General features: G+C 48.7%; 7 protein-coding genes across 7 annotated transcripts; 4 read left to right on the top strand and 3 right to left on the bottom strand.

Annotated features, from left to right (window-relative positions):
* Positions 1-197: 197 nt before the first annotated feature.
* TREMEDRAFT_43021 (uncharacterized protein) lies at positions 198-3,801 on the bottom strand (the record flags this gene model as incomplete). Its single annotated transcript, XM_007002524.1, has 5 exons — positions 2,935-3,801; positions 2,510-2,890; positions 1,448-2,467; positions 776-1,292; positions 198-538 (listed from the first exon to the last, which is right to left on the bottom strand). Exons 1-5 carry the CDS (start codon positions 3,727-3,729, stop codon positions 198-200), a joined length of 3,054 nt encoding a protein of 1,017 aa, XP_007002586.1. The 5' UTR covers positions 3,730-3,801.
* Positions 3,802-4,022: 221 nt separating this feature from the next.
* On the top strand, positions 4,023-5,573 carry TREMEDRAFT_67918 (uncharacterized protein; the record flags this gene model as incomplete). Its single annotated transcript, XM_007002965.1, has 6 exons — positions 4,023-4,065; positions 4,111-4,290; positions 4,363-4,524; positions 4,573-4,793; positions 4,978-5,083; positions 5,335-5,573. The coding sequence occupies 6 exons, from the start codon at positions 4,023-4,025 to the stop codon at positions 5,571-5,573; spliced, it is 951 nt and encodes a 316-aa protein (XP_007003027.1).
* Positions 5,574-5,681: 108 nt separating this feature from the next.
* On the bottom strand, positions 5,682-9,100 carry TREMEDRAFT_73390 (uncharacterized protein; the record flags this gene model as incomplete). The annotated part of the gene is made up of 2 exons (XM_007003088.1): positions 5,682-7,228; positions 7,327-9,100. The coding sequence occupies 2 exons, from the start codon at positions 9,098-9,100 to the stop codon at positions 5,808-5,810; spliced, it is 3,195 nt and encodes a 1,064-aa protein (XP_007003150.1). The 3' UTR covers positions 5,682-5,807.
* A 913-nt stretch (positions 9,101-10,013) lies between these two features.
* Positions 10,014-10,920, top strand: TREMEDRAFT_60625 (uncharacterized protein; the record flags this gene model as incomplete). Its single annotated transcript, XM_007002816.1, has 5 exons — positions 10,014-10,125; positions 10,167-10,331; positions 10,361-10,484; positions 10,522-10,837; positions 10,882-10,920. 5 exons carry the CDS (start codon positions 10,014-10,016, stop codon positions 10,918-10,920), a joined length of 756 nt encoding a protein of 251 aa, XP_007002878.1.
* A 1,096-nt stretch (positions 10,921-12,016) lies between these two features.
* On the top strand, positions 12,017-14,421 carry TREMEDRAFT_60624 (uncharacterized protein; the record flags this gene model as incomplete). The annotated part of the gene is made up of 5 exons (XM_007002815.1): positions 12,017-12,089; positions 12,143-12,355; positions 12,419-12,556; positions 12,651-13,047; positions 13,098-14,421. 5 exons carry the CDS (start codon positions 12,017-12,019, stop codon positions 14,419-14,421), a joined length of 2,145 nt encoding a protein of 714 aa, XP_007002877.1.
* Positions 14,422-14,461: 40 nt separating this feature from the next.
* Positions 14,462-19,242, bottom strand: TREMEDRAFT_26982 (uncharacterized protein; the record flags this gene model as incomplete). The annotated part of the gene is made up of 3 exons (XM_007002215.1): positions 14,462-15,913; positions 16,055-18,039; positions 18,516-19,242. 3 exons carry the CDS (start codon positions 19,240-19,242, stop codon positions 14,462-14,464), a joined length of 4,164 nt encoding a protein of 1,387 aa, XP_007002277.1.
* A 1,842-nt stretch (positions 19,243-21,084) lies between these two features.
* Positions 21,085-21,297, top strand: TREMEDRAFT_28290 (uncharacterized protein; the record flags this gene model as incomplete). Its single annotated transcript, XM_007002393.1, has 1 exon — positions 21,085-21,297. A coding segment is annotated over one exon (213 nt), but the record flags the coding sequence as incomplete, so codon positions are not given.
* Between the last annotated feature and the right edge of the window lie 3,365 nt (positions 21,298-24,662).

Raw genomic sequence — 24,662 nt, 5'->3', positions numbered from 1 at the left:
CAGAGTGACGAGGACAAAGAAAAGTAATCAAATTCAACTTTTGTGACGTGGAAGTTGGCTGGGAAGGTGGGGCTCCCCTCACCACTCCATCTCCACATGTGACATACTTGTACAGTACCATTACATATGAGGACATAATGAAGAGAGTAGTGACAGGGACAGGACGAATGCAAAAAGAAATAAACCCATGCATAAACCTAGATATCATCATCTTCCACTTCTATAGCATCCGGATTGATGACCTCTTCACCTCCTTCTTGACCCTCATCGATCCCATTGACGTTAGTCCGATTCAACGAAGAAGCCACAAATGCCGGAGCACCTTTCCCTCCCGTCGTCACCATATCTCTTTCCATAGCTGCCATAGGATCCGCAGCGTCTTTAGCGGTTTGTTTAGCCACATCTGTAGGTTTCTCCGTTCCTTTACGAGCCGCAGCAGCTTGAGCGGTGATGAATGAAGCTTCAGTATTGAATGATGCTTGGACGGCACGTTTGATACGTAACATTTCCCTGAATGTGTCTTCTGATCCTGTGTCGACTAACGTGTCAGCCAGCTTACTCCAATTTTAGGTCTCAAACATCCCTTCTACCGTCCCAACAATATCACATGTTACTCACAACCCAACCCTCCGTCAGTAGTCCCGGGCTGTCAGATAATAAATGTCGATAAAGACGTTCGAGCGGAGATACAAACCAAGGGTGAAGGGATTGCCCAAGCATCTGATTGGATAGTTGCTTAAATGCAGGATAGTGTAAAGGTAAAAAATGGACCCACCTTCAAACATGTTCCACTCATTCCAGAACTCCGGCTCAACCCTGGGATCACAAAATTGACTGGCATGGGCATATATAGCCCTAGCTCTATCAATCTCACCCAATTTCCTTTCCATCCGTGCAAACCTTCTACACATCTCCGCCGCATTCTTATCAGGCAAAACTTCCAATGCTCTCTCGTATATAGGTCTCGTAGCTGGTAAACCAAAGTTCGCAGCTGCTTTGGCAATATAAATGGTGAACATTTCAAACTTGTCTGAATCTTGAACGGTAGAAGCGGCTCGGTCATATATACCCATAGCACGTTTAGCCAGACCGTGTTCTTCTTCCAATTTGGCATACATGAGATAAAGAGGTTTGCAGAATTTGGCAGGACAATTTTCGAGAGCTTGTTCGAAGAGGTCCCGGGTGCGTTCAAGCTTTTTGCCTCCGTATCGTCTGACAAATTTAGATAAGTAAATGTTCCAGATTTCGAAAGCTACGGGGAAATGGAACAGCTCGATACCGCGTTCGTAAATCTATCATCAGCACGACTTGCTACCGAAATCAAGATTATTGATTTCCTGAACAAATTCGGTTGACATTTCCAAAGAAAAGCTGAGTCAAAGCAGGGATAATCTCTACGTTTGACCGACAATATCGCGAAGGAGACGACTGGGATAGAAAAACCCACTTTGAAACTCTCCTCGAAATATTTATTCTCCTCCAAAAACGCAGCATAATTCACAATGGTCTGAGCATTGGCTATCTTGAGCTCCATGATCTTATCATAAACCATTTTCGTTGAGTCGACCGTCCCTATACTCTCCTCCAAATCACTGTAAAAGCTCCACAGCTTCAAACTCTTGAACAACCTCGCTTGAGGAGGTACCGAATCATTGTAATAATCCACCTTTGTATTCTTAGGAACTGTCGTCGCTCGCTGCATGAGCCTCACCGCTTCATCATAATTCTCATTCCGCAATTCCATCTCGGCCCATTCACACCACACCTCAGCTAATTCATCTACCGTTTTGAAATGTACCTTTGTAGCCTTGTCCAAAATCTTCCTAGCTTCGACGAGATTGGGCTCGTTCCTCGGTTCGTCCGTTTCGGCATCTTTTGACCCCCCTTCTTCATAGAATTTGGCAAAGTTGACGTACAAAGGGTAAAGAGGACCTGTGGCCTTACGAGGATTTATAGTTTCCAAAGCTTTGAGGTAAGTCTCAATGACTTTTTCATCATTATCTCCAAAGAGAGCAACTCGCTTCTCCCATTCGATGACTTCGTTGGGATTACGTCGAAGTAAAACTTCATTGACAAGGAAAGGTCTTCGATCCATGAGCTCTTCGAAAGCTTTCATACGTTCATCCAACTCTTTCTCCGTTTCCTCCGCATCAAACTCTTCATCCTCCAAGTTATCCTCGTCGGCTAGTGCATCCATCAAGGTGGATATCATCGTCTCGGAAAACTCGGCGTAGGCATCAAAGATCTGTGTAAAGTCACGGATAGTCACGACAGCAGCTAAACCTCGTTCAAATGTCGCGGTGGCACGTTCAAACTCCCCTCGTTTTATCCAATACGTGGCGAGACCTGTCCATAACCGACCAGCCTGATCTTTGTACACCTGTAAACCATCCCTTTCCACGATATGCTCGACGTCCAATAAACGGGGATTGGAAGGGTCGGTATCTTCATCTTCAATAGATTCGTCCTCCGTTTTGGGTGTCTTCGTGACAGCATTCTTCGGCTTGACCAATTGACCTGACTTTGTGGGTATAGGTGGGCCGGCGATCCGCATCAGTCGCCCTTCCACACTTGCAGATTGGTTTTCCGGCTCTTGTTGTTCTCTAACCTGCTGCTCCCCATGAGTCATAGGCGCAGCGTCACTTGTGCTCTGAGCAGGTCGGATAGCCAAAGTCTCCTCTTCTGTCATTCCCACATCCTCGGCGTATTTCTCCACGAGTTCCATGAAATCGACAAAAAGTTGATATGGCGATTTTCCGTCCAAGGGAATGTAAGTACTCTTGGCCGCTCTTCTGGCCAACAGTAGCAAATACTTGGCGGCTGTAAGAGGTTGAGGAGGTTTAGAATCGAGTAGAAATGAAATATGTCTTTCTGTGAGACTATTATCCGCCTGACATTAAGCTACATCACTGCGTCACAGCCTGGTTGACTTACTTTCAGGAATCGTCTCCATACTCTCTCCCCCGCTTCTCCACCTACCATCTCCGCCCATCTTAGATAGAGACCCCACACTCTAGCATGCAAACTAGGTGGTAAGGTACGCAAAGCACGATCGAAAGTTCTCCTTGCGTATGTCCACTTGAACGGTGCTGGACATTTCGGATGTAATAACACCGAGAGATGCAATAACCAAGGTACGGGAAGATGACTCAACCAACCCAACATTCTCTCCCCTACCGCAAACAGACTACGCCATTCTTGATATCCTACCACACCATCTAAACCTCCTTCCCATTGAAATTCTTCTTCGGCACCATCAAGCATCTCAGTGACGCTCGTTTTGTACGTTGCACCCCGCTTCGCATGTTGTTGTCTAGCCTTTTTGGCTTGTTCCGTAGGTTCTCCGAGAACGTAAGCTTGTCTTGTCACTATGTATCCCCTCCAAAGCTTGAAGCTGGACGGGAAGACGGCGAGAGCACGTTCGTATATACTGACTAATTGTTGAAGTCCTTCTCTTGCAACGTGGGATGAAAGTGGACCAAGGAGTTGTTCTTCCGGTGAAGGAGTGTCGGGAGCAAGTGGGAGGGTTTTGGATATTCTGTCTTTGATTTGACCAATGTAGGAGAGCCAGGATCTAAGGTTGTCAGGATTGTGGAGAAGATCTTCTTCTGTCGCCAGATCGGCATGGGAAATGAGATGTGGGTGGGTGAGAGGGGTTGGTATAGGGACAGTGAGAGGAAATCGAGAGGAAAGGTTTGTGACGAGGGAGGATGATGGTTCGTCTGACATCTTGGGTCAGAATCTGGAGGAATAGGAAGGATGGGACAACTGAGAAACAAGGGAAGAAATGCCAGAGTAGAGTATACTAACTCTGGTGAGTGAGTGAGCTGGAGTGGAAGGTGGAAAGCAGGAGAAGGGGTGAGATATTTCTGCCACACGCCGGTGTTTTACGGCATTTCAACCTCCACTTTGGATGTCCACCAAGCTCAGTCGCATCCTTTTGCCATCTTCAACCATCATACTCGAGTATAGCATCCAAGCTGTCTCTCCTACGCTCCATACTCCCCCGTAGACTCAGAGCGATGGCTACAGTATCACCGAATCCATCAAGTATCCGTTTCGCAGGTTAATCTCCCCCGCGAGGTAATCCTGACTCAAGCTGACCCCTAGACATCGCCGTCAATTTTACCGATCCGATGTTTCAAGGCATCTACCATGGCAAAACCCGACATGATCCCGATCTTGACCATGTGATCTCCCGTGCTCGATCCAGCGGAATATCTCGAATGCTCATCACTGGAACATCTTTGTCTGAGTCTCGAGCGGCTTTAGACTTAGCCAAGAAGTATGGTGTGTTTTTCCCCGGCTCAAAACAGCTCTTCCGTTCCTCAAATATCATAAAAGTTCAATACTGACGAGCAGACCTTCATTGTACTGCAGGAATACATCCCACATCAACATCAGAAATTTCAAACCATCCTTCCGGTCCAGAAGATTACTTATCAAAATTGAGAGAATTAATCGCGATCGACAGAGGAGAAGGGGGTAGTAAACGTATAATCTCCATTGGTGAAATTGGACTTGGTAAGCCTCAGTCATCAGTTGCCAACATGATATGAGCTCATCAAAAAGATTATGATAGATTACATCATTCTCCCCGTGAAACTCAATTACGATACCTTCCCAAACTCTTGAGTTGGGCAAAGGAATTCAATCTTCCACTTTTCTTACATTCCCGATCTTCAGAAGCGCATGTCGACTTGATGCGGATTTTGAGAGAAGTAGGATGGGATGAAAGTTGGAGAGGTGTGATTCATTCTTTTACTGGAACGAAGGAAGAGATGTATGAGCTTGTGAGTTGACATACTTTATCGTGTTCCTCTTCATACTATTCATCCTTGGAACAGAAAGATCTTCACGTTCACTTCATCATTTGAATTATGTTGCAAGGTGAGTCGTTTTGAAAGATGTTGACGTCGTTAACGGACTGAGGTTTCTGATTTACCTGTCGAAGTGAGATGGAAGGACTGATGATAGATTGAGCAAGGTTTGTATATCGGTATAAACGGTTGCGCTCTGAAGTTATCCCAGGGTTTAGATGTAGTTCGAGAAATTCCAGAAAATCGTATATTACTTGAGACTGGTGAGTTTTCCTTAACTACTACTTCCACTCCGCCATATTCAGAAAGAAAAGCCCAATGTTATCTTGTAGCTACTAAACTCCATTCCATTTAACGGGTCATTCACATCATCATATCACCCGTTTCCCATGCGCAGTTTCACAAATATCAAAATGACACTCTCTTACGCTTCACATGAGGGTACATAGATGTCGTATGACAGAGAAGATTGTAAGATGGACAGTACGGGGGAGAACAACAGCTGACTTTCCAGACTCCCCATGGTGTTCCATAACATCTACACACGCTTCTTACCCTTTTCTTCCCCCCACCTCAGCACAACTCAAAAAGGTGAATCATAAATCTTGGTCAGCGGATACCGGTATCAAAGGTCGACAAGAACCTTCAGATTTAATTTCGATAGCTCATATCGTCGCTAAGATAAGAGGTGTAACTTTGGAATATCTCGCTAGGGTATGTTGGGAGAATACTGAGAGATTATTTCATTCTTGAATATTAAAACTATATTTTGCATTGCATGATTCACATCTCATCTTCCAAAAATATTTGAAATAAATAGATGAAAAACCAAAATACAAGGTCAACAAAAAGAGACTTTGTCCCCATCAAAACATGATGCATGAAAATAATCCCTCACATTATATCCCTCACACTCACTCACATTTACCCAACATCCCAAAAAAAATTGTTCTACATGGTAACAAACCCTCAATTACAAAATATGATCTAAACCGCCAAACCCATGGTTCTCCCTTGACCAGACCCTTCAATCTGTCCATCCTTTTGTTCTCTCCCTTGTCCATTCTGCATCTGTCTTCTCTTTGGTGGATCATCCAATACGAAACTGGCCATACTAGCCAACGATCTACTCTCTTTCACATTTCCCTCCGTTGGTACCGGTTTTCTCCTGAGATTCTTCGGTGAAGCGGGGGATGTCGGTAAACCCGTTTGTCTCAACCTGGGTGAATGACCCAATTTCGGAGTACTCTGTTGGTCTGTAGGACCTAGTCGTGGGGAGGTCATTTCCACCTGATCCGATGAGACTTTCTGGAAAGAAGATAATATCGGGGCAGAAATATCTTTAGGTCCGTTGGATGTGTTTTTAGAAACTCTTTTGTCTGGACGTTTATCAACAGAAATGGCTTTACGATGAAAAGAAAATCCAGATTGAAGAATTCTACTGAAGCCTCCTGTTTTCGTGGAAGTGGTAATGGATGATGGAGAAGTTGGACTGGGTAATAAATCTGTATATTGTTTTGCTTCCGTAGGTGATTTCGAATTGGAAGACAGTGAACTCGGGAATGATGATATTTCCGAATCGATGTTCACATTGTTTTTGAATAATCCAACAGGTTGAGAATCTGATACTGACCGAGAAGGAAGAGAAGGTACAACAGGATTATCATCCCGTTTCCAAATGACGTTTAGATTCTTGGCTGACATTTGTTGTCGAAGTCCTTTCAAAGATACACTAGCCGTTCTACCTAATCGTCGACGATCTTTATCTTTTTCTTTTTCTTTCTCCCGCTCATTAGGTGATCGTGAGGTAACACTGTTCGGTGATGTTTGTTCCCGTTCCGGAGACCGGAGAATATGGACGAGCTCCGGAGAGAGAGATTGAGGCATAGGTCGATGGATGTGAAGATTTGGTGATGGTGGTCTTTGTGGACGACGAGGACGCCATTCAGAAGGTTTATCAGGCGGTGAATCCACTTGCATTCGTCTGAGAGTTTCGTCAGAAACGGAAATAGGAGAGGAAAGACCGTTTATAGTAGGGACTACGAAGATTTTGTTGATATCTGGAGATGCGGGTAGTTCTGGGCGAGAGAAAGGGACTGTTGGCCAAGAAGGACGGGGAGAATCTTGTAACGTTGCTAGTTGTTCTTGTGAGGGGGATGGGGGTTGGTTTGATGATGGAATGCGAACTTGAGTGGTGGGTTCGAAAGCGGGAGCCAGAGAATAACGATGTTTTGAAGAAGGATGGGGAGGGGAGTCGGTAAATCCGTTGGCTAAGGGTGAAGATGCTGGTTTAGGTTTTGAACCAGGAGGAGCAGGATATTGTAAATGGGCAATCTTGGACGCCATACGAGGTGTCATCTCTCTTGGCGAGGTGAGTCTGATTTCTCGGGGTGACAGTTGACGCATGACTATTTGTCAGCTGTGTTCAGGACGGAGTCCACCGGCGAAATGAGGTGATTAACACCGAACATGGAAGTGTCATGGAACAGACAACAAGAAGACTCACTCTTCTCCAGCGTGTCCAATTGCTCAGACATCACCAAACCACTTCCTCTTTTATCACCATCGTCGATCATTTGACGTTGCATCTGTGCAAAATCCCCGTGATGCAGCCCGTTCGGAAGGGGAGTGAGCATTTCCATGACTTCCTCTTCTGTCTTTTCGCCATTATCCCCGTTCCCATGACCACTGGACGTCTCCACATCCGTGAAATAGCTCATGCTGGCTGAGGCGCTCACAGCGCGATCCACTCCAATATCTTGAATGGACAACCGATGTTCTTGCGAAGTCCTAGAAGCTCTCAACGCTGCAAATTCCGAAGCAGCAGAAGGGAAGAGGTCTGCCAACGGGTCATGGTCATTCTGTTCAATTGAATGTGGCTCGAGTGAGGCGGAAGGTGAGGATGTTGAGTCATCATCTTCTAACGCTGGGGAATCGGACGTTGCTGATGACGACGAGGGATGCGTCTCCAATTCTCGAAGGAAGCGGGGGATCACATCTGGGGGAGTAGATCGTCGAAGTCGAAATTCACGTAAACCAGACGTTTCAGATAATGTAGATGCTTTGCGTCGATGTACTCCTGTCCGCCGCCATTCTGTAAACCATGTAGCGACATCGGGGTCGATGTCAAATTCCACAGCACCTACTACTGGAGTGGCCATTGCACTAGAACCGTCAGGTTCGGTAGTCATGCCAGTAGAGGCAGGTGTGGGAGGCATATCAAGCATAAACCCAGCGGCTGGTTCTGCCGATCGAGGTTGTGCTCTCTTGGTAGGAGAAGGTTGCGGCTCTGCAGAGGCACCCCGTAATCGTGCCTTGTTTGAGGTTCCAACGAGCGAAAGGGGACTTGCGGGGAAAGGCAGGTCCCGGGCAAAAGGACTTTGTCCTTTGACGGGCGTATGGGCTGGGGTGGAAGAGCGCGAGGAAGGGGTAGAGTGGAGGTAGATCGAAAAAAGAGTGGACCATGTGCTTGACGAAATGAGAGGACCAGGGTCGTCGGAATCGAGAGACGTTAGTGAGGACGAATCAGGCTCTTTGCCTTTCGAAATAGGTTTGTGGGCTAGGAACAAGGATATCCCAGTGGTAGATGGTAAACCATACTCTCGAGCTATGGAATTGAGCATTGCCTCGAGAGTAGGTTGCAAGGCCAATAATCTCCCTCTCTTCCACCGTTTGACCCTCTGTTCTGCATCATTTGATGTGCTGGGCTTGTTCGGTAGTAGAAAGGCCGGCGGGATGACAGTGAGAAGATAAGGTGTTCTAGCCGGTACAGGAGTCGGTAAGAATCGATTATGTCTACTTGAACCGGTAGAAACTGCCGATAGAGTTGGACTGGCGAGTGTGGGGAAGGTGAAAGATGGCGAGCGTGGAAGATTTGGCATGACGATACCGAAAGATTGAGCTATACGTCCTAGTTGATGAGGAGATAAAGGTCTCGAAGGCGGACCATACTTTCTCTCCACCATATCCTCATCTTCGATCCTGACCACTGGCATTTCGGAAAACTGTTGATCGTTCGTTCTCTCGGTGAAGGGTAAAGATGATCTAGATCCTGCCTCTCTATCTCCCAGCATGCTCATTCCTCTCGCGTTACCAAATGTGGCTAGGCTGGCACTGCTACTGGATCCGTTGGCATACCTCGGATGGACGAGATCATGATCGAAGGTGTCTGAAGAAGGTGAAGGTGTTGAAAGGGGGGATGACCTAGCCGAAGGTTGAGAGGGCCAAGCGAGAAGAGGTGAGGTGATGGAAGGCGCGGTGGATCTAGATGCTAAGAGCATGGTGAGAGTTATAAAGGAGCGTTGAAATAAGAATTGAAGATGTCATGCGGACATTAGGATGGGTGAAACAGAGTAAAGGACGCGTCTTGTTGTTGGTCTTTTGTGTGGCCAAGAAAAAAAAGGATGAATTTCCTGGTTGAGTCGGAATCGCTGGTAGGACGATCAATGTCGAGGACGAGAAAAGAGGAGATGGTATAAATGCAAGGAATGTGAGAGCAGACGGCGTGATTATAGAAAGAGGATATGTATGATAAGCATAGGTGGCCTAGGTGAGATGAGTGAAGGAAAGAAGGAAGGAAAGAAGGAAAGTGTGTGCATGTGGGGTGAACCCTGAACCACCCGCGCGAAAGAGAGTCGTACTCGTACTCGTACTATCCATCCTACGTCTATGATATGAATATCGTCATATGTATCCCGTGCCATGGTCCTCATTTGATCAAGAAGAAAGCGACGGGACAGGTCTAAACATGCATAAGCTACGCTAAAGAGTACTCAGAAGCAAACATGCAAGCCCCGAGGTAATGGTACTCGTATCAGATGCCCCACAAGACCCGGACACGATACTCGCCTCCGAACCGAAACGTCCATCCCACGGTCCTTGGCTCGCGGGTTCACAACCTCAGCATTTCATTTCAACAACCGATTCCTTGGCTCACCGCCCATCATACAGTTCATACATCCCCTCAACACCCGAGACCGTCGGGATGTACTAGTCCCGTATACGAACACAGCTTTAATTTCCACGCGAGGGAGTGGAAATCGTTCTAAGACCGAAAAACTCACACGCACCGCTCCGATCGAAGCCGCTTTCCTCCCTTTTCCTTCAAATCCACCTTTCCCACACCCCTTTTATATCACCATCCATGTCCAGCTTACATAGACTGGCCTGCCTGAATGATCCACCACGTATTCAATGGTTGATCGATTGACTGATCTCAGAGACGCTCTCGTAGGCCTGGTTCCACATCACACTGCAGTCCATGGCCTCGCAAATGAGCCCTCGGGCGGCATCGATGATGGACAACGTGAGACAGTGGATATTGACCCACGTTTCTTGCTGATTCAGGTGAGATGTTCCGTACTGGTATACCTCATTTGGCTCACGTTCTTAGATTAACACTGATTCCGGAATTGTCGAGACAATTGAGAAGCCGTCATATGACCCAAGGGTTTACAATGGCTTACCATATAAGTGTGGTAACTTTGATGTTGCAAGCATCTCTCTGGTCAGGTCAGGACAAGTGATCTCTGACTTTAAAGCAACCAATGGGTGTTTCCCAGCCAAGATAAGAGCACTTTTCTCAGAACCTCCCGTCCATGCCAAGAACTTGAACACACATATATCCCCCCGGTCAGTGGCGGAAGCAATGCAGGCACACGCCAGGTATGTGTCCCCAGGCTTGTAGGCACTGACAGTGCAGTACTTATGGAAACACTAGCTCTTGGGAAATCATTACCACTGACCTCGAGCTTTCTGAATGTGACGATGACCAATCTGTCAGAAATGTGCTGGGGACAGGTCTGACTGTGTACAATGTCTCCCAACTGATCCATGACAGGATTCAGCAGAGCAGTCAGGCACCTATGAACTACTGCTGTACACGTCAGAAACAAAGGGCATTTCAAGTAAGCATACGCCAAATTCCTTCAGATCAATTTCAAGACCTCGTGACCTGGCTACACGGTGATTATACAAGCAGACATCCTTTGCCCCAACTCCTGATATGGCAGTATAAGGTCAGTATATCTGTCACGGCCGTCGAACAACTACTTCTTAATAGACCGACGGTCGACGAACCTCGGCTAACTTCACGCTCTGAGTCGATGTCTCGCCCAACCAGGAGGGCGCAGACGTCGAAAGGGGTGTAACTACGGCGTACTTCGGCGTAGTTACTCTAACTAGGGTTTTGATCTACTGATGGCGATGTATCTTGATTTATAGCTATCTCTATCTGTCTTTTACTACTGACAACAATCAAGGATCGCTGAAGAACTTCAGCGATCTTCTCAGCTAATATTATCTACTCCTCCTAGACGTTCATCCAACCCTCTCGCGCTTTGACGTACTTCAACGCACTTCGTCCAACTTCCCCGAGCCCTCGGCCATCCTCTTCCTCCTTCGACTAACTCCGCCTAACATCGCCGCACTTCTGCTCCCATTGTCCCTACTTAGCCTAACCCCGCCTAACATCGCCGTACTTCTGCTCCCATTGTCCCTACTTAGCCTAACCCCGTCTAACTTCGCCGTACTTGGTGTCAGAAGTCCTGAGTTACGTGTAGAGTAAAGAGGTTAAGGCGTGATGGGGTTTTGATGGCCAAAGGAGGGTCATTGTTGGTGGAGTAATCGAGGTGTCACGACGTAGTTCGTGACAGTCGCCCCCTTCTTTAGCCGCGAACGTCCTCGTGAGCGATTACACCTCTGTCGTGGCAAGAGAACTTAGCAGCGTAGTACCCCATTCTCTCCCTCCCCATGACCATCCTCCACTCTTCTGCTCTTTGCGCCGCACTTCGTAGTTGGGCCTCCTTTCACTCCAGAACCCGACAATGAGACTCCCCTAACTTCGTCGAGGTTTGCCGTAAGAAGCCCTGTGTCTTTTGTAGGTGAGACACGCTTCCTGAATGGCAGCCGAACAACACCGTTGTTTGTCGAAGTAACCCTCGCTTATATTGAGATGAGACACTATAGCGTGGGAATTTTGATCGTCCCTGCGATGCCTTTTGTTGATGAAACGCGAAGTTTGCTGCATGTTGACGACGAGGGGTTAGGTTTGATTATACTAAATACTGAGCAGTTCGTCGACCTTCTCTCTTTTTCCCATCTGCTTTCAAAACTTTCTATCTCTCTTACCTAGAAAACAGATTTGTTACCTTGAATCATCGCCTCGAGTTTTATTCTCATTTAAATATCTTAACGTCATGGCCCCTTCTACTCCTACATCTAACCCTTTCGCCGCCATGAGGAACTTTGGTGGTATGGTGTCGTCTGCTCGTGAGTTATTCCTCGACACTTACCTTACTTCGCCGGACTTGGCTGATGTTCAGTTTCCTTCGGCGACAGATCTCGCCAAGTCTCCTCCCTCGGCCTCGGCACCCTTTCTTTGGGGGAGCCGTCTGGCGATGTCCCGCCTCCTCGCTCCGCTTCTCCTCCCGCCGGTCCTCCCGCTGGTTCTCCCTCTGCTTCTCCTCCTCCTGGTTCTCGCTCTGCTTCCCCTCCTGCCGCCAGCCCTCGCCGCAGGACGCCCGCCTTTCGTCCTGGTGAGTCTCCGTCCTCCTCCGACCAGGAGTCGCTCAGTGGTTCGGAGTCGGACGATCAGTCAGACTTCGAAGGAAAAGGGGGTGATTATAGTGATGAGGATGATAGGATCGTGTCGGAGGGTGAAACCGAGTTAGAGGAACACTCGGATGATGATATGGTGGCGGTTAGTGTAGAGGACAACAACGTAGATAGTCCTGAGCGTGAGTTCTTCGTCCAACCTCTCACACCTTCGCCGAACTTGGCCTTGTTTATCTTATCTGTTCTTTAGCTCTCCAAGACATTGCTAACTCGCAGCCGCTCCTGCCCCTCCCCCTGCTCAAATTGTGGGCCAGAAACGACGCCGTTCCCTCTCCTCTTCTTCTTCTTCCTCTTCTTCTTCTTCCTCTTCTTCTTCTTCCTCTTCTTCTTCCTCTTCCGGGGTTCTCCCCCCCCCCAACGCCATCGCCGCTGCCGCCGCTGCTGCCGCTGCTGCCGCCGCCATCGCTCCTGCTGCCGCCGCCGGTCCTGCTCCCGCCGCCGGTCCTGCTCCCGCCGCCCCCGTCGCTGCTCCCCCCCCTTCTCCCAGAGGGGAGCCTTCGCCCAAACGGGTGAAGAGATCACTGCGGGAAGAAGAGTACTTGTGGGAGAAGATGAAGTCCGAGCCTGGTCGTTGGATCGCGGTTGGTGTTGACGAAGCGTGTGATCGTTGCCGGTGAGTCCACCTATTCGTACTACGCCGAAGTTACTCCTGCTAATTAGTAGACGTGAGATTATCACGTATAATCGTCCAAACTGGCCCTGCCTCAAGGCAGTCAGGCCACACAACAAGGCCCTCCGTTGTGCTTCATGCACGTCTGGCCCCTGCTCCTTCTGTCCCGTTTCCTCTGCCCGGGACATCCCGCCCCGTCCCTTCGACGCTTCTCCCTTCCCCCCTCCTCAGACTCCAGCGTCTGTCCCCCGCTCGCGGGTACCTCCTTCGTCTCTCCGGTCGGTTCGCCGTACTTCGCCGGACCTCCGCCCGTCGCCTCCGTCGCCGTCGCCCTTCGCTCCTGTGGCCGGCCCATCACGTCTCCCGGCTGTTCCTCCTTCGTCTTCTCGCCGTCCTTCGGCCTCTGCTCCTTCGGTCTCCCGTCCTTCGGCCTCTCGTTCTTCGGCCTCTCGTCCTTCGGCGCCACGTCCGTCCTCTCCAGTGGTAGCTTCTCCCCCGGCTCACAGCACCCGAAGTCGGCGTCCTTCTGTTCCTCCGGCCACTTCGGCGGCCCCTCCCGTCACCCCTCCCTCTGCTCCCCAGAAGACACCGAAGTCTTCTTTAAAGAAATCAAAAGGGAAATCTAAAGAGAAGGAGGTTGCCTTCAATGATGGTGATGTGGAAGGTGAAGATACTCAGCGTGCTGGTCCCTCTGCTCCCCGGTTGTCCCTCGTCCACCCTCGTATCTCCCTGGACGTCCGTATTCCTGAGGACGAAAAGGAATTCGCCACTTATCGTTCTCTCGTCCTCGGTCTCACTACTCAGCTTGAGGCTGCCCGAAATGATACATCTCTCCTGCTTGACTTCTCTTCTCGTCAAGCTAACGCTTTAAACAATCTTACTGCGGCGTTAGTAGATGTAGTCAACACTGGGGCTCTGGACGACGAAGCAAGGACAAGGTTAGCGGACGTCTCTCGCCGAAGCCTTACTGAGATAGCCGATGTTCGCCGAAGACTGTTCGACACCCCCTTCCTAGTCACTCCTATGGCGTATGAGCCACCACCGTCCCTTGACTGGTTAGGTCGCCGTAGTAGTTCCCGTGTCCCAGCTTCCGCCCAGACTGCTCTAGACCTCCTCAGTCTTCCCTTCGAGTGTCTACGGACCATACGTTCTCTGTGGAGGACTCCGAGCATGCAAGCTGCTCGAGATGTCCAGGACTTCGGTGACTTCTTTGGGGCTATGAATCGGGCATGGAATGCTTCTCTCTCTACTGCGTTCCCGTCTGAGACTCTCGATCTACCTTCGGTCATCGGTAGCCTCCACACTAATCCCGCGGGACCGAGTAGATCGAAGGAGAAAGGAAAAGGAAAAGGTAAGGGTAAGAGTAAGGACAAGTGAGCGGTACGTAGCTGTAATCCTATGTTGTATGCAGTACGTTCTATCTCCTAGTCCTTCGCAGTCGCCCTTCTTTCGGCTTAGTAGGGTGAAGCTCGTGGAACTTCGCCAATATGTCATCAGCTCCATCGACGTTCTCCACTGGTTCCCATGATACTGAATCGTCTGTTCCTTCGTAACCTAACCACTCCACCAAGTACTCTAACTTTCCTGACCTCTTATTTACTCTAGAGTCCACAATATCCTTTACCTCCCAAGACTCTCCCACATTGTCTACTTCTACTGGCCCAGGTGGCTCCGCTTGCTGACCAGGAAATATTGGAGGGTGATAAGGACGGAGCAAGGAGACATGGAATACATCATGGATACCTGCCATCGTTCCTGGTAATTCCAATTTACAAGCATGAGAACCTACCTGCCGTACTACCTTGTACGGCCCACTTTGCTTAACATCTAACTTCTTCATTGGTCTCTTCGTCTTAATATTCTCTAACGACAGCATCACTAGGTCTCCTTCCGCGAAGTTCGGCGTAGTCCGGTGTTTCCTATTGTATCCTTCGGCGTACTTCTCATTAGCTTTCTCAATTCCTTCGATACAATCTTTGTGTATTTCAGTCAAATCTTTTACCACCACCGTAGCAGCGGGCACTTCGACCTCGCTAGCCTTTATCTCTTCAGCCCAACGAGGGTGATATCCATAGTTCGCATAGAATGGGGTTTTGTTTATCGCAGAGTGCTGGGTGTTGTTGTAAGCAAAGCTAGCTCGAGCGAGTAGCTTTGACCAGTCGTTCTGCTGATAGGAGGTGAAGATTCGAAGATACAGTTCCAAAGACTGGTTGGTTCGTTCGGTCTGTCCGTCAGTCTGTGGATGATATGCAGTAGAGAGATGTAGTCTTATTCCGAGACTATCGGTCAAATTCTTCCAGAACTTGGAGGTAAACTTCGATCCCCTGTCCGATACTATATTCTCTGGCAACCCATGCTGGGCCACCACATAGTCCAATATCAACTCTGATAGGCCGGCTGCGGTTAACTTCGTCGTAGTCGGGATAAAAATGGCCCATTTGGTCAACCGATCCACCACTACCAGGATGGAATTATATCCATGGGAATTTGGCAGCTCCTCGATAAAATCCATCGAGATGCTAGACCAAGGTTTCGTAGCTACCTCCAGTGGTTTAAGCTCCCCATGAGGTTTCTGTCTGTTAGTCTTCGCTCTCTGACATACCGCGCATCCAGCAACATAATCTTCGACATCCTTCCTTACTCCAACCCAGACATAATCCCTCAGGACTAGTTCAAGAGTCTTCGCCGAACCTGGATGACCGGCCAAGGCTGAGTCATGTCGCATCTTCATGATCTTCAGCCGAGCATCGGCGTAGTTCGGCACATAAATGCGATCGTCGAATGTGAGGAAACCTCTTGAGTTCCACCCCCCACGAAGGATTAGAGGAGACCGCGAACTACGGCGTAGTTCGGTGATTGATCCTGGTTCCTGCACGTTATCGTTACACGTAGGATGAGAACACTCAGCGCAAACGACTCCTAATAATTCTTCTCTGACCCCTTCTATGTCTTCGTCCTCCTGAACTCCAAGTACTAGATCCATAGGGTCCACAAGATCATTTTCCTTTACCTCCCTTGTCCCTTGCAATGCTCGAAGGAGGTGACGCAACTCCGACGTGGTGGCGTCAACTTCGTCGAACTTCGGCAGACCTTGGATAAGGTTGCTCTCTTGTACCATGGTACTTCCTTTCCCGGAATGATAGTCCGCCCGTCTAGATAATCCATCTGGAAGACTTGCCTGGGTTCCTGGCCGATAAACCATTTTAAACCTGAAGTTAGCTAGCTCCTCTACCCACCTACCTTGCCGAGGACTGAGTTGTTTCGGTTCCATCCAGTAGGTAAGGTTTAGATGGTCGGTAAGTACTGTGGTTTCCACCTGCAATAATAAGTGTCTCCTTCTTCTGAAACCCTCCACTACAGCGAGGAACTCCTTTTCTCCTACCGTATAATTCAGTTGAGCTGTGTTGAAAGCACCAGACTCAATAGCTACCGGGTGTTCTTGACCAGCCGTGTTGATCTGCGAAATTATGAACCCCCAGCCGAAGAACGACGCATCTGTCTGTAATATCGTCTTCAATGTAGGGTCAAAATGGGCTAACACCGGCGCAGTACACATCCTAGCCTTCAACTCTTTGAAGGCTGACTCCTGTTCGACTCCCCATACAAATGGTACCTCCTTCCTTGTCAAGTCATTGATAGGTCTAGCAATCTTCGAGAAGTTGGGGACAAAGCGCCTGTAGTAGCTTACAACTCCAATGAATCCCCTTGACTCTCGTAGATTCTTAGGACGTGGGAAAGAAGTGATGGCATCAATGTATTCTGGGTTCACCGATACACCTTTAGAGGATACCACGAAACCCAGAAACACCACCGAATCTCTTTCGAACTCGCACTTACTAGCTTTCACGTACAGGCTCGCCTTCCGCAGTACCTCAAAGACCTTCGCCGTAGTTCCTCGTAATTCCTCCAACGTATTCCCATAAATGAGGATATCGTCAATGTAGACCACGACTCCATTCCCTAGTAGCTCTCTAAACACCTCATTTAGGAAGTGTTGGAAGACCGCGGGGGCGTTTCGCAGCCCATCACGAACAACCAGAGATTCAAACATACCATACTGTGTCCTGAACGCCGTCAGGTGTTCATGTCCCTCTGTCACCCTCAACAATTGGTATGCTCCAATTAGATCTAGTTTGCTGAAATACCTTGCTTTTCCAAGTTCTTCGGTAATTTGACCTATTAGAGGGAGAGGGTAGGCATCTGGTATGGTCGCTTCGTTCAGTTTTCGATAGTCGATGACCATTCGCCACTGTCCTTCGGCTTTCTTCGGTATCATAAACATTGGTGAGCCGTATGGCGAGTTACTTGCCCGAATTCGGCCAGCGGCGATTTCGCGATCTAGTATGTCTCTCAGCGCGCGTCTCTGATCTTCTCCTTGAGCATAGAGGGAGGCGACCTTAAGGTTCGCCCCCTCCTTAAGCTCAAACTTCAAATCGTAGGACCTTGAAGGGGGAAGGGTCTCTCCTCCCTTCTTCGGATTAAAAACGTCAATGTACTGGTGGTATTGTTCAGGAACTACCTGGAACAACTCGTCTTGTTCCTCCGGGCTCAGCTCTTCAAGCTCATCTTCGCCGCGGCGGTCTATCGCGTCCGTCAGAGTCGGCAGCCCTATGGCCGCTAACTTCGCCGCACTTGGTGGGGTTGGGATGGGAAATTTCACCGAGTTGTCTCTTCCATCAAGGACAACCCCTTCCTTCCTCATCCAATCCCACCCTATCACAACATCTGCGTCGCAGAGGGTTGTTACATCGAGACAAACAGATCGCACTTCGGCGTCCTTCGTCAAACTAAATCCGACTTCGACAAACTCGGTGATGGGTCCAGCGACACTCACCGAGCCGTCGAACATGTGAACGGGTACGCTCACCTGATATTGTCTCCTTTCTGCGCCTATCTTCGTCGCCGCTCTAGGACTTATATATGAACAAGTAGCCCCGGTGTCCCAGAGCGTAGTTAGCTTCATTCCATTAATGAAAATGTCCGATTTAGGTTGATCTCTGGAAACGGAAGGGATGAGGAGATGATTATCGACATTGCATGAACAAGGGGTACTGAGTGGTGTATTTTTGTATTCACAATCCTCTGGCTCCATCAGCTGTGTTTCTTTTATGGGTTTGGGAATGGTGGCCGAGAGAATATGGCGGACCCGCCGAGCCTCGCCTACTGCGACAGGTCCTCTTCTTTTCCCTGGTCCTCTTCCAAATCTACTTCTCCTCCAACCGCATTCAAGTTCCTCCTCTGTCCGAGAGGTACTGCGTTCCCTCCCGATCCTCCACCACGTTCTCCGAACTTCTCCCCCCATGGAGGCAACAGTCCAACCTTAACCTTAGCCTCCCTTACAGGGCATTCCTTCAGCCAATGTCCTGCTTCACCACACTCGGTACACTTCCCCTCCTTCCTCCTTGTCTCCCTCAGATCGGAGCTCGGCCTAGGCCATCTTCGGCGAACTTCGTCGATGTTTGACGGTGTACTCTTTACCACCGTCGACCTCATAGCCGCCTGGGCACCACCCTGCGCCGAAGGTTGCCCCTTTTCCCATTTCTTCTCTTCTTTCTTCTCCGTCCTCTGACTTTCCACCACTGTCGTTGTCCTTATCCCTCCTTCCCTTTTCCTCTCTGCCTCCTTCTCCACTTGTCTCCTCCACAGGCGGTTGTCCAAGGGAATCACAAACTCCAATAGCTCTTTTACAGTCCCAAACGATCTACCGTGTCTTGCGATTTCATCTAGAAGGTGCGATTTTAGTCCTTTCTTGGCTCGGTCAACTAGGTTTCCATCATCAGACCACTTGAGAATCGCAACATGTCGCTGAAAGGCGGAGAAGTAGTCCGAAGCAGACCCGGTTTGCTTGAGGTCGTTAAGTTGTCGGGCCGCAGTTCCTTCTTCGTCTGGATCACCAAAGTTAGTCTTGAGGTACTTAACGAACTGATCGTGTGTCGTGAGGTACTCAGGAAGAGGTCTTTTGGATAGATCGGGCTGCACTGCAAGAAGAGGTGTTTCGCGTAGATGAGAGATCATGAAAAAGACTTTCTTAGTGTCGTCGGGGAAAAGATGAGAGTTCAATTCGAAGTGTACGTCGCACTCAGACAGAAAGGCGGTTAACTTGTTCCGATCTCCTCTCCATAGGTCTGGGTTAGGTAGCTTTATCCCTTTCCGTTGTTCGCCCGCTACGCTTGGGGTCGCCGAAGTTTGCCGTCCCATGGCGTACCTCACCCCTTCTGATATCCCTTCTGCAATCCCGCCCACTGTATCCCTTTCTCTTCTCTGTTCCCATTCCTCCCTACGTCTTCTCTCCTCCATCATGTCTTTGTTCATATTCGCCACCATCTGCATCAAGGCCAACACCACCCCTTGTGTTCCTTCTTCTCCCAAGTTCGCCGTACTTCCAGTGTTTTCTCTTGGGCGTGGGGTTTGGTCTGATCCAAGTGGGGATCCCACAGGTGGGAGAGCATTAGACGGAGGAGAAGGAGGGTTAGAAAGCACCGGTGGAACGAACTCATCTCCTTGAATTGACCCCCCCACACTATCCTCAACTCCAAGGTCCTGCCCCATTGCTCTGCTAAGCTCCTCCAATGCTCTCCTCTCGTTCTCCTCCATCCTGTCTCCATCCCTACTCATGCCTCGTGTAATTCTTCTTTCTGGTTCCATATTATCTTCGTACTTCTCCGAGGTTCGCACGGGTCGTCGGTAAGAGCGATCCTTGATACTGTCACGGCCGTCGAACAACTACTTCTTAATAGACCGACGGTCGACGAACCTCGGCTAACTTCACGCTCTGAGTCGATGTCTCGCCCAACCAGGAGGGCGCAGACGTCGAAAGGGGTGTAACTACGGCGTACTTCGGCGTAGTTACTCTAACTAGGGTTTTGATCTACTGATGGCGATGTATCTTGATTTATAGCTATCTCTATCTGTCTTTTACTACTGACAACAATCAAGGATCGCTGAAGAACTTCAGCGATCTTCTCAGCTAATATTATCTACTCCTCCTAGACGTTCATCCAACCCTCTCGCGCTTTGACGTACTTCAACGCACTTCGTCCAACTTCCCCGAGCCCTCGGCCATCCTCTTCCTCCTTCGACTAACTCCGCCTAACATCGCCGCACTTCTGCTCCCATTGTCCCTACTTAGCCTAACCCCGCCTAACATCGCCGTACTTCTGCTCCCATTGTCCCTACTTAGCCTAACCCCGTCTAACTTCGCCGTACTTGGTGTCAGAAGTCCTGAGTTACGTGTAGAGTAAAGAGGTTAAGGCGTGATGGGGTTTTGATGGCCAAAGGAGGGTCATTGTTGGTGGAGTAATCGAGGTGTCACGACGTAGTTCGTGACAATATCTCACCTTCATCATATCTCATCTCCATGTCCTCTGTTCCATATTGATCAGTGCTCACACTGAGAAGTTTTGGAACGCCCAGAAACACTCCAGTACCCAAAAGGAGGAAGCACTCATACTTGCAACTACTAAGGTGAAGGAAGTAACAGCACTCTCCACTCACTCTGAGGGACTGAAGACCTTTGCTGAATTTTTGGTGGACCGTGTTGGTATCTTGTGGTGAGCTGTACTTCTGGAAATCACAAATGTACCTAACAGGCAGTCCCCTTGGAGACCCTTCAAGTATTCAAGAAACTTGTAACGACTTGGAATGGGATTTCAAATGGGGGCGACAAAGCAAAGGGGAGCGGACCATTGAAGTGACAGGCAATGTAAACCCCATGAAGATCCAATGGGAAGTTGTCCAAAGTAACTCAAGGGTTCAGGAGTTTGATCCTCATCTGGTCAGTGCCTTGGGACAGTTCTGCAGGACAAAAATGAACACACACTCACCTGATCCTGTATTGATTGAGGTGCAACAACAGCTCAACATAATCTGGGGCAAGACATGCACATTCATACAGAGAGAGGTACTAGACCCTGTTTTTAGCATGGCAGAAATAGAGAGTCTCAATGACATTGAGGATCCTCCCCCATCTTATGAATATGCTGTCACAACCGGCTAACACAGTGTCGTGACCCATGACCCTGAGCGCCACATACTGTGACACAAGGAAAAACAAGGAGACACAAGGAGACACAAGGAGACACAAGGAGACACAAGGAGACACAAGGAGACACAAGGAGACACAAGGAGACACAAGGAGACACAAGGAGACACAAGGAGACACAAGGAGACACAAGGAGACACAAGGAGACACAAGGAGAGTCAAGGAGACACAAGGAGAGTCAAGGAGACACGAGGAGTGTTGAGGAAAGATGATATTGATTGTGTATCAGACCATCCTCAAAAAGTATAAATACTGCACCTATCTACTTTGTAGTTTCTTTTCACCAAGGATCAAGATATCATTTGCCACTTCACAAAAGACCTCTTGATGACATCTACTATAATAAAAGAAGATGTCGAGCTAACTTGGGGGGATAAACCACGTGGCTAGCGGCGACGCCCGCAGACCGGAAGCGAGACGATAAACTAGGATTTTGAGAGAGCGAGACAGTGAGGCAGCAAGAGAGAGAACAAAGAGAGAGACAGAGAGAGAGAGAGAGAACAGAGAGAGAGAACAGAGAGAGAGAACAGAGAGGGAGAACAGAGGGAGAGAGATGGAATAGGGAGAGAGAGAGGAAAGAGAGAGAGGAGAGAGTAGCTACGGGTTCACGGGTCTGAGAGGAAGAGAGAGGCCACGGATTCACGGGTTACAAACCAAAAAAGAAGGAGACGGGCCTGTCAATTGGACAGGTTAGCATCCTAGTACTACTTACTTCAAATCAACCCTCATCATCATTATCCTCATCAAGGCCATCACATATGCTGTCTGTCACGGTCGTCGTTTCTTTGTCACGAACTACGTCGTAACATCCCTGACAACCACCATCACCGACCCTCCTTTCACCATCACCGACCTTCCTTTTCACCACCACCAACCTCCACTCGAACCACTGAGACCAACTACGGCGAAGTTACGAGAACCAAGAGGGTATTTGTCACGATAACCCCGGCTAGCGGAGAACTACGGCGAAGTTAGAGGAAGGGAACCGAGGGGGAGCAGAGCAGGGAAAGTAGGCGAAGTTAGTCGAGGTGAGAGGAGTAGGATATTGGAGATATGGCGAGGTACGGCAAAGTTGAGCAAAGAGGACTGAGCGCAAGGCTGTGCAGGAGTTGAGGGACGTTCTATGAGAAGAGAGGAGTAGTATAGATAGTTTACAGATCGCTGAACTTCCTCAGCGATCCTTGATTGTTGTCAGTAGTAAAAGACAGATAGAGATAGCTATAAATCGAGATACATCGCCATCAGTAGAACAAAGCCTTAGTTAGAGTAACTACGCCGAAGTACGCCGTAGTTACACTCCTTTTCGACGTTTGCGCCCTCCCGGTTGGGTGAGACATCGACTCAGAAGCGTGAAGTTAGCCGAGGTTCGTCAACCGTCGGTCTATTAGGAAGTAATTGCTCGACGGCCGTGACATTCTTGTTCTCTATTGACCGACGGTCAACAAACCTTGGCTAACTACGTTGGACTATGGTGTCGATATCTCCTGAGACAGTGTCACAAAGCGTGTGACAAGTTGAGCAAAAGTCGGGGAAGGGTATTTAACCAGCGATCGGTGGCAGGGTTAACCGCCAATTAATAGGCCTTTTTGTCACAGTGGTTAACAACACTGTCACGTTGGGCACTGTTATATCAAGCCAATGCTGGTTAGTTGGTCCTTGTCACGAACTACGTCGTGACACCTCGATTATTCCACCAACAATGAACCTCTTTTGACCATCAAAACCCCCATCACGCCTTAACCTTTGTACTCTACACGTAACTCAGGACATCTGAGACCAAGTACGGCGAAGTTAGACGGAGTTAGGCTAGGTAGGGACAATGGGAGCAGAAGTACGGCGAAGTTAGACGGAGTTAGACTAGGTAGGGACAAAGGGAGCAGAAGTGTGGCAATGTTAGGCGGAGTTAGTCGAAGGAGGAAGAGGATGGCCGGGGACTCGGGGAAGTTGGACGAAGTGCGTTGAAGTACGTCAAAGCGCAAGAGGGTTGGATGAACGTCTAGGAGGAATAGATAATATTAGCTGAGAAGATCGCTGAAGTTCTTGTTACGACCCTGTCGTAACCCATATGATAGAAGAAGGAGTTGTATACGTCAGGATATCCAAATGGTGTGATACAATTGGTAAAGGACAAATGGGAGATACAAATGGGATAAGCAGATGGTATAGTCAAATGGTATAAGCAGATGGTATAGGCAAATGGTATAGCCAGATGGTATACGCAAATGGGACATCCAAATGGTATACACAGATGGTAGACATAGGATGGAAAAGGACAAACTGGATATACCATCTGTTCGAGGAGAATGTCTATATAAACCCCCTTGTAGGATCCTCTTTCTCAAGGATCAATATATTTTCTTGCCACACCTCAAAGATCTCGACTTAACCTTGCAACTCGACTTCGACCTCAACATACCTTCTCTTACTATCGACACCCCTCTCCTCATCATCTCGACTTGCCAGATCCTTCCAAGTCACTCAGCTGTCCGACCAGCTTCACAAGTCTACGAGCTACACTTCGTTCGTCGTAGCTCAAGCTTGTAAACTACTTCAGTCCACCTGTCTCTTGTGTCTTAGAGATCTGCTAGGGACAGGTCGTGACAGTTCTTCAGCAATCTTTGATTGTTGTCAGTAGTGAAAGACAGATAGGGATAGATATATACAAATTGAGATACATCGCCATCAGTAGAACAAATCCCCAGTTAGAGTAACTACGCCGAAGTACGCCGTAGTTACACTCCCTTCAACGTCTGCGCCCTCCTGGTTGGGTGAGACATTGACTTAGAAGCGTCAAGTTAGCCGAGGTTTGTCAACCGTCGGTTTGTTAGAAGATAGTTGTTCGACGGCTGTGACAGTCCTCGTGACAGACAGGGTACTCGTCGAGGGAACTACGGCTAACTTCGCTGTAGTAATACGTCGAGTGGTAAATGATAAGGTGATTGGCAATGAACTGCGGCTAACTTCGCTGTAGTACATCGAACTGCTCGGTGGTAGCTCTCCTTAACTCAAAGGTTGTAGTTACTGAATATATTGCTCGCCACTGACAACCATCAAGGATCGCTGAAGAAGTTCAGCAATCTGTAAACTATCTATACTCCCCCTCTCGTCTCATAGAACGTCCCTCAACTCCTGCACAGCCTTGCGCTCAGTCCTCTTTGCTCAACTTTGCCGTACCTCGCCATATCTCCAATATCCTACTCCTCTCACCTCGACTAACTTCGCCTACTTTCCCTGCTCTGCTCCCCCTCGGTTCCCTTCCTCTAACTTCGCCGTAGTTCTCCGCTAGCCGGGGTTGTCGTGACAAATACCCTCTAGGATCTCATATCTTCGCCGTAGTTGGTCTCAGTGTTTCGGATGGTAGTTGGTGATGGTGAGAGGAGGGTCGGTGATGGTGGTTGTCGGGGATGTTACGACGTGGTTTGTTGTTGATAAGTAATGCCATGTAACTACGTCTTGAAACTGTTTATAGATGTGATACCATCCGTAGTCTTTGATGCAATTCTTGCTATCATCGTAATCGTACTCGTCATACACATTTGAACAGATTAAAAGTCTCAGTACCTCTGTGTCACGAACT

Source organism: Tremella mesenterica (assembly GCF_000271645.1).
Source record: "Tremella mesenterica DSM 1558 unplaced genomic scaffold TREMEscaffold_2, whole genome shotgun sequence".
Taxonomy (NCBI): domain Eukaryota; kingdom Fungi; phylum Basidiomycota; class Tremellomycetes; order Tremellales; family Tremellaceae; genus Tremella; species Tremella mesenterica.
Note: the sequence above shows the minus strand (reverse complement) of the source record. Positions and strands in the feature narration are given on the sequence as shown.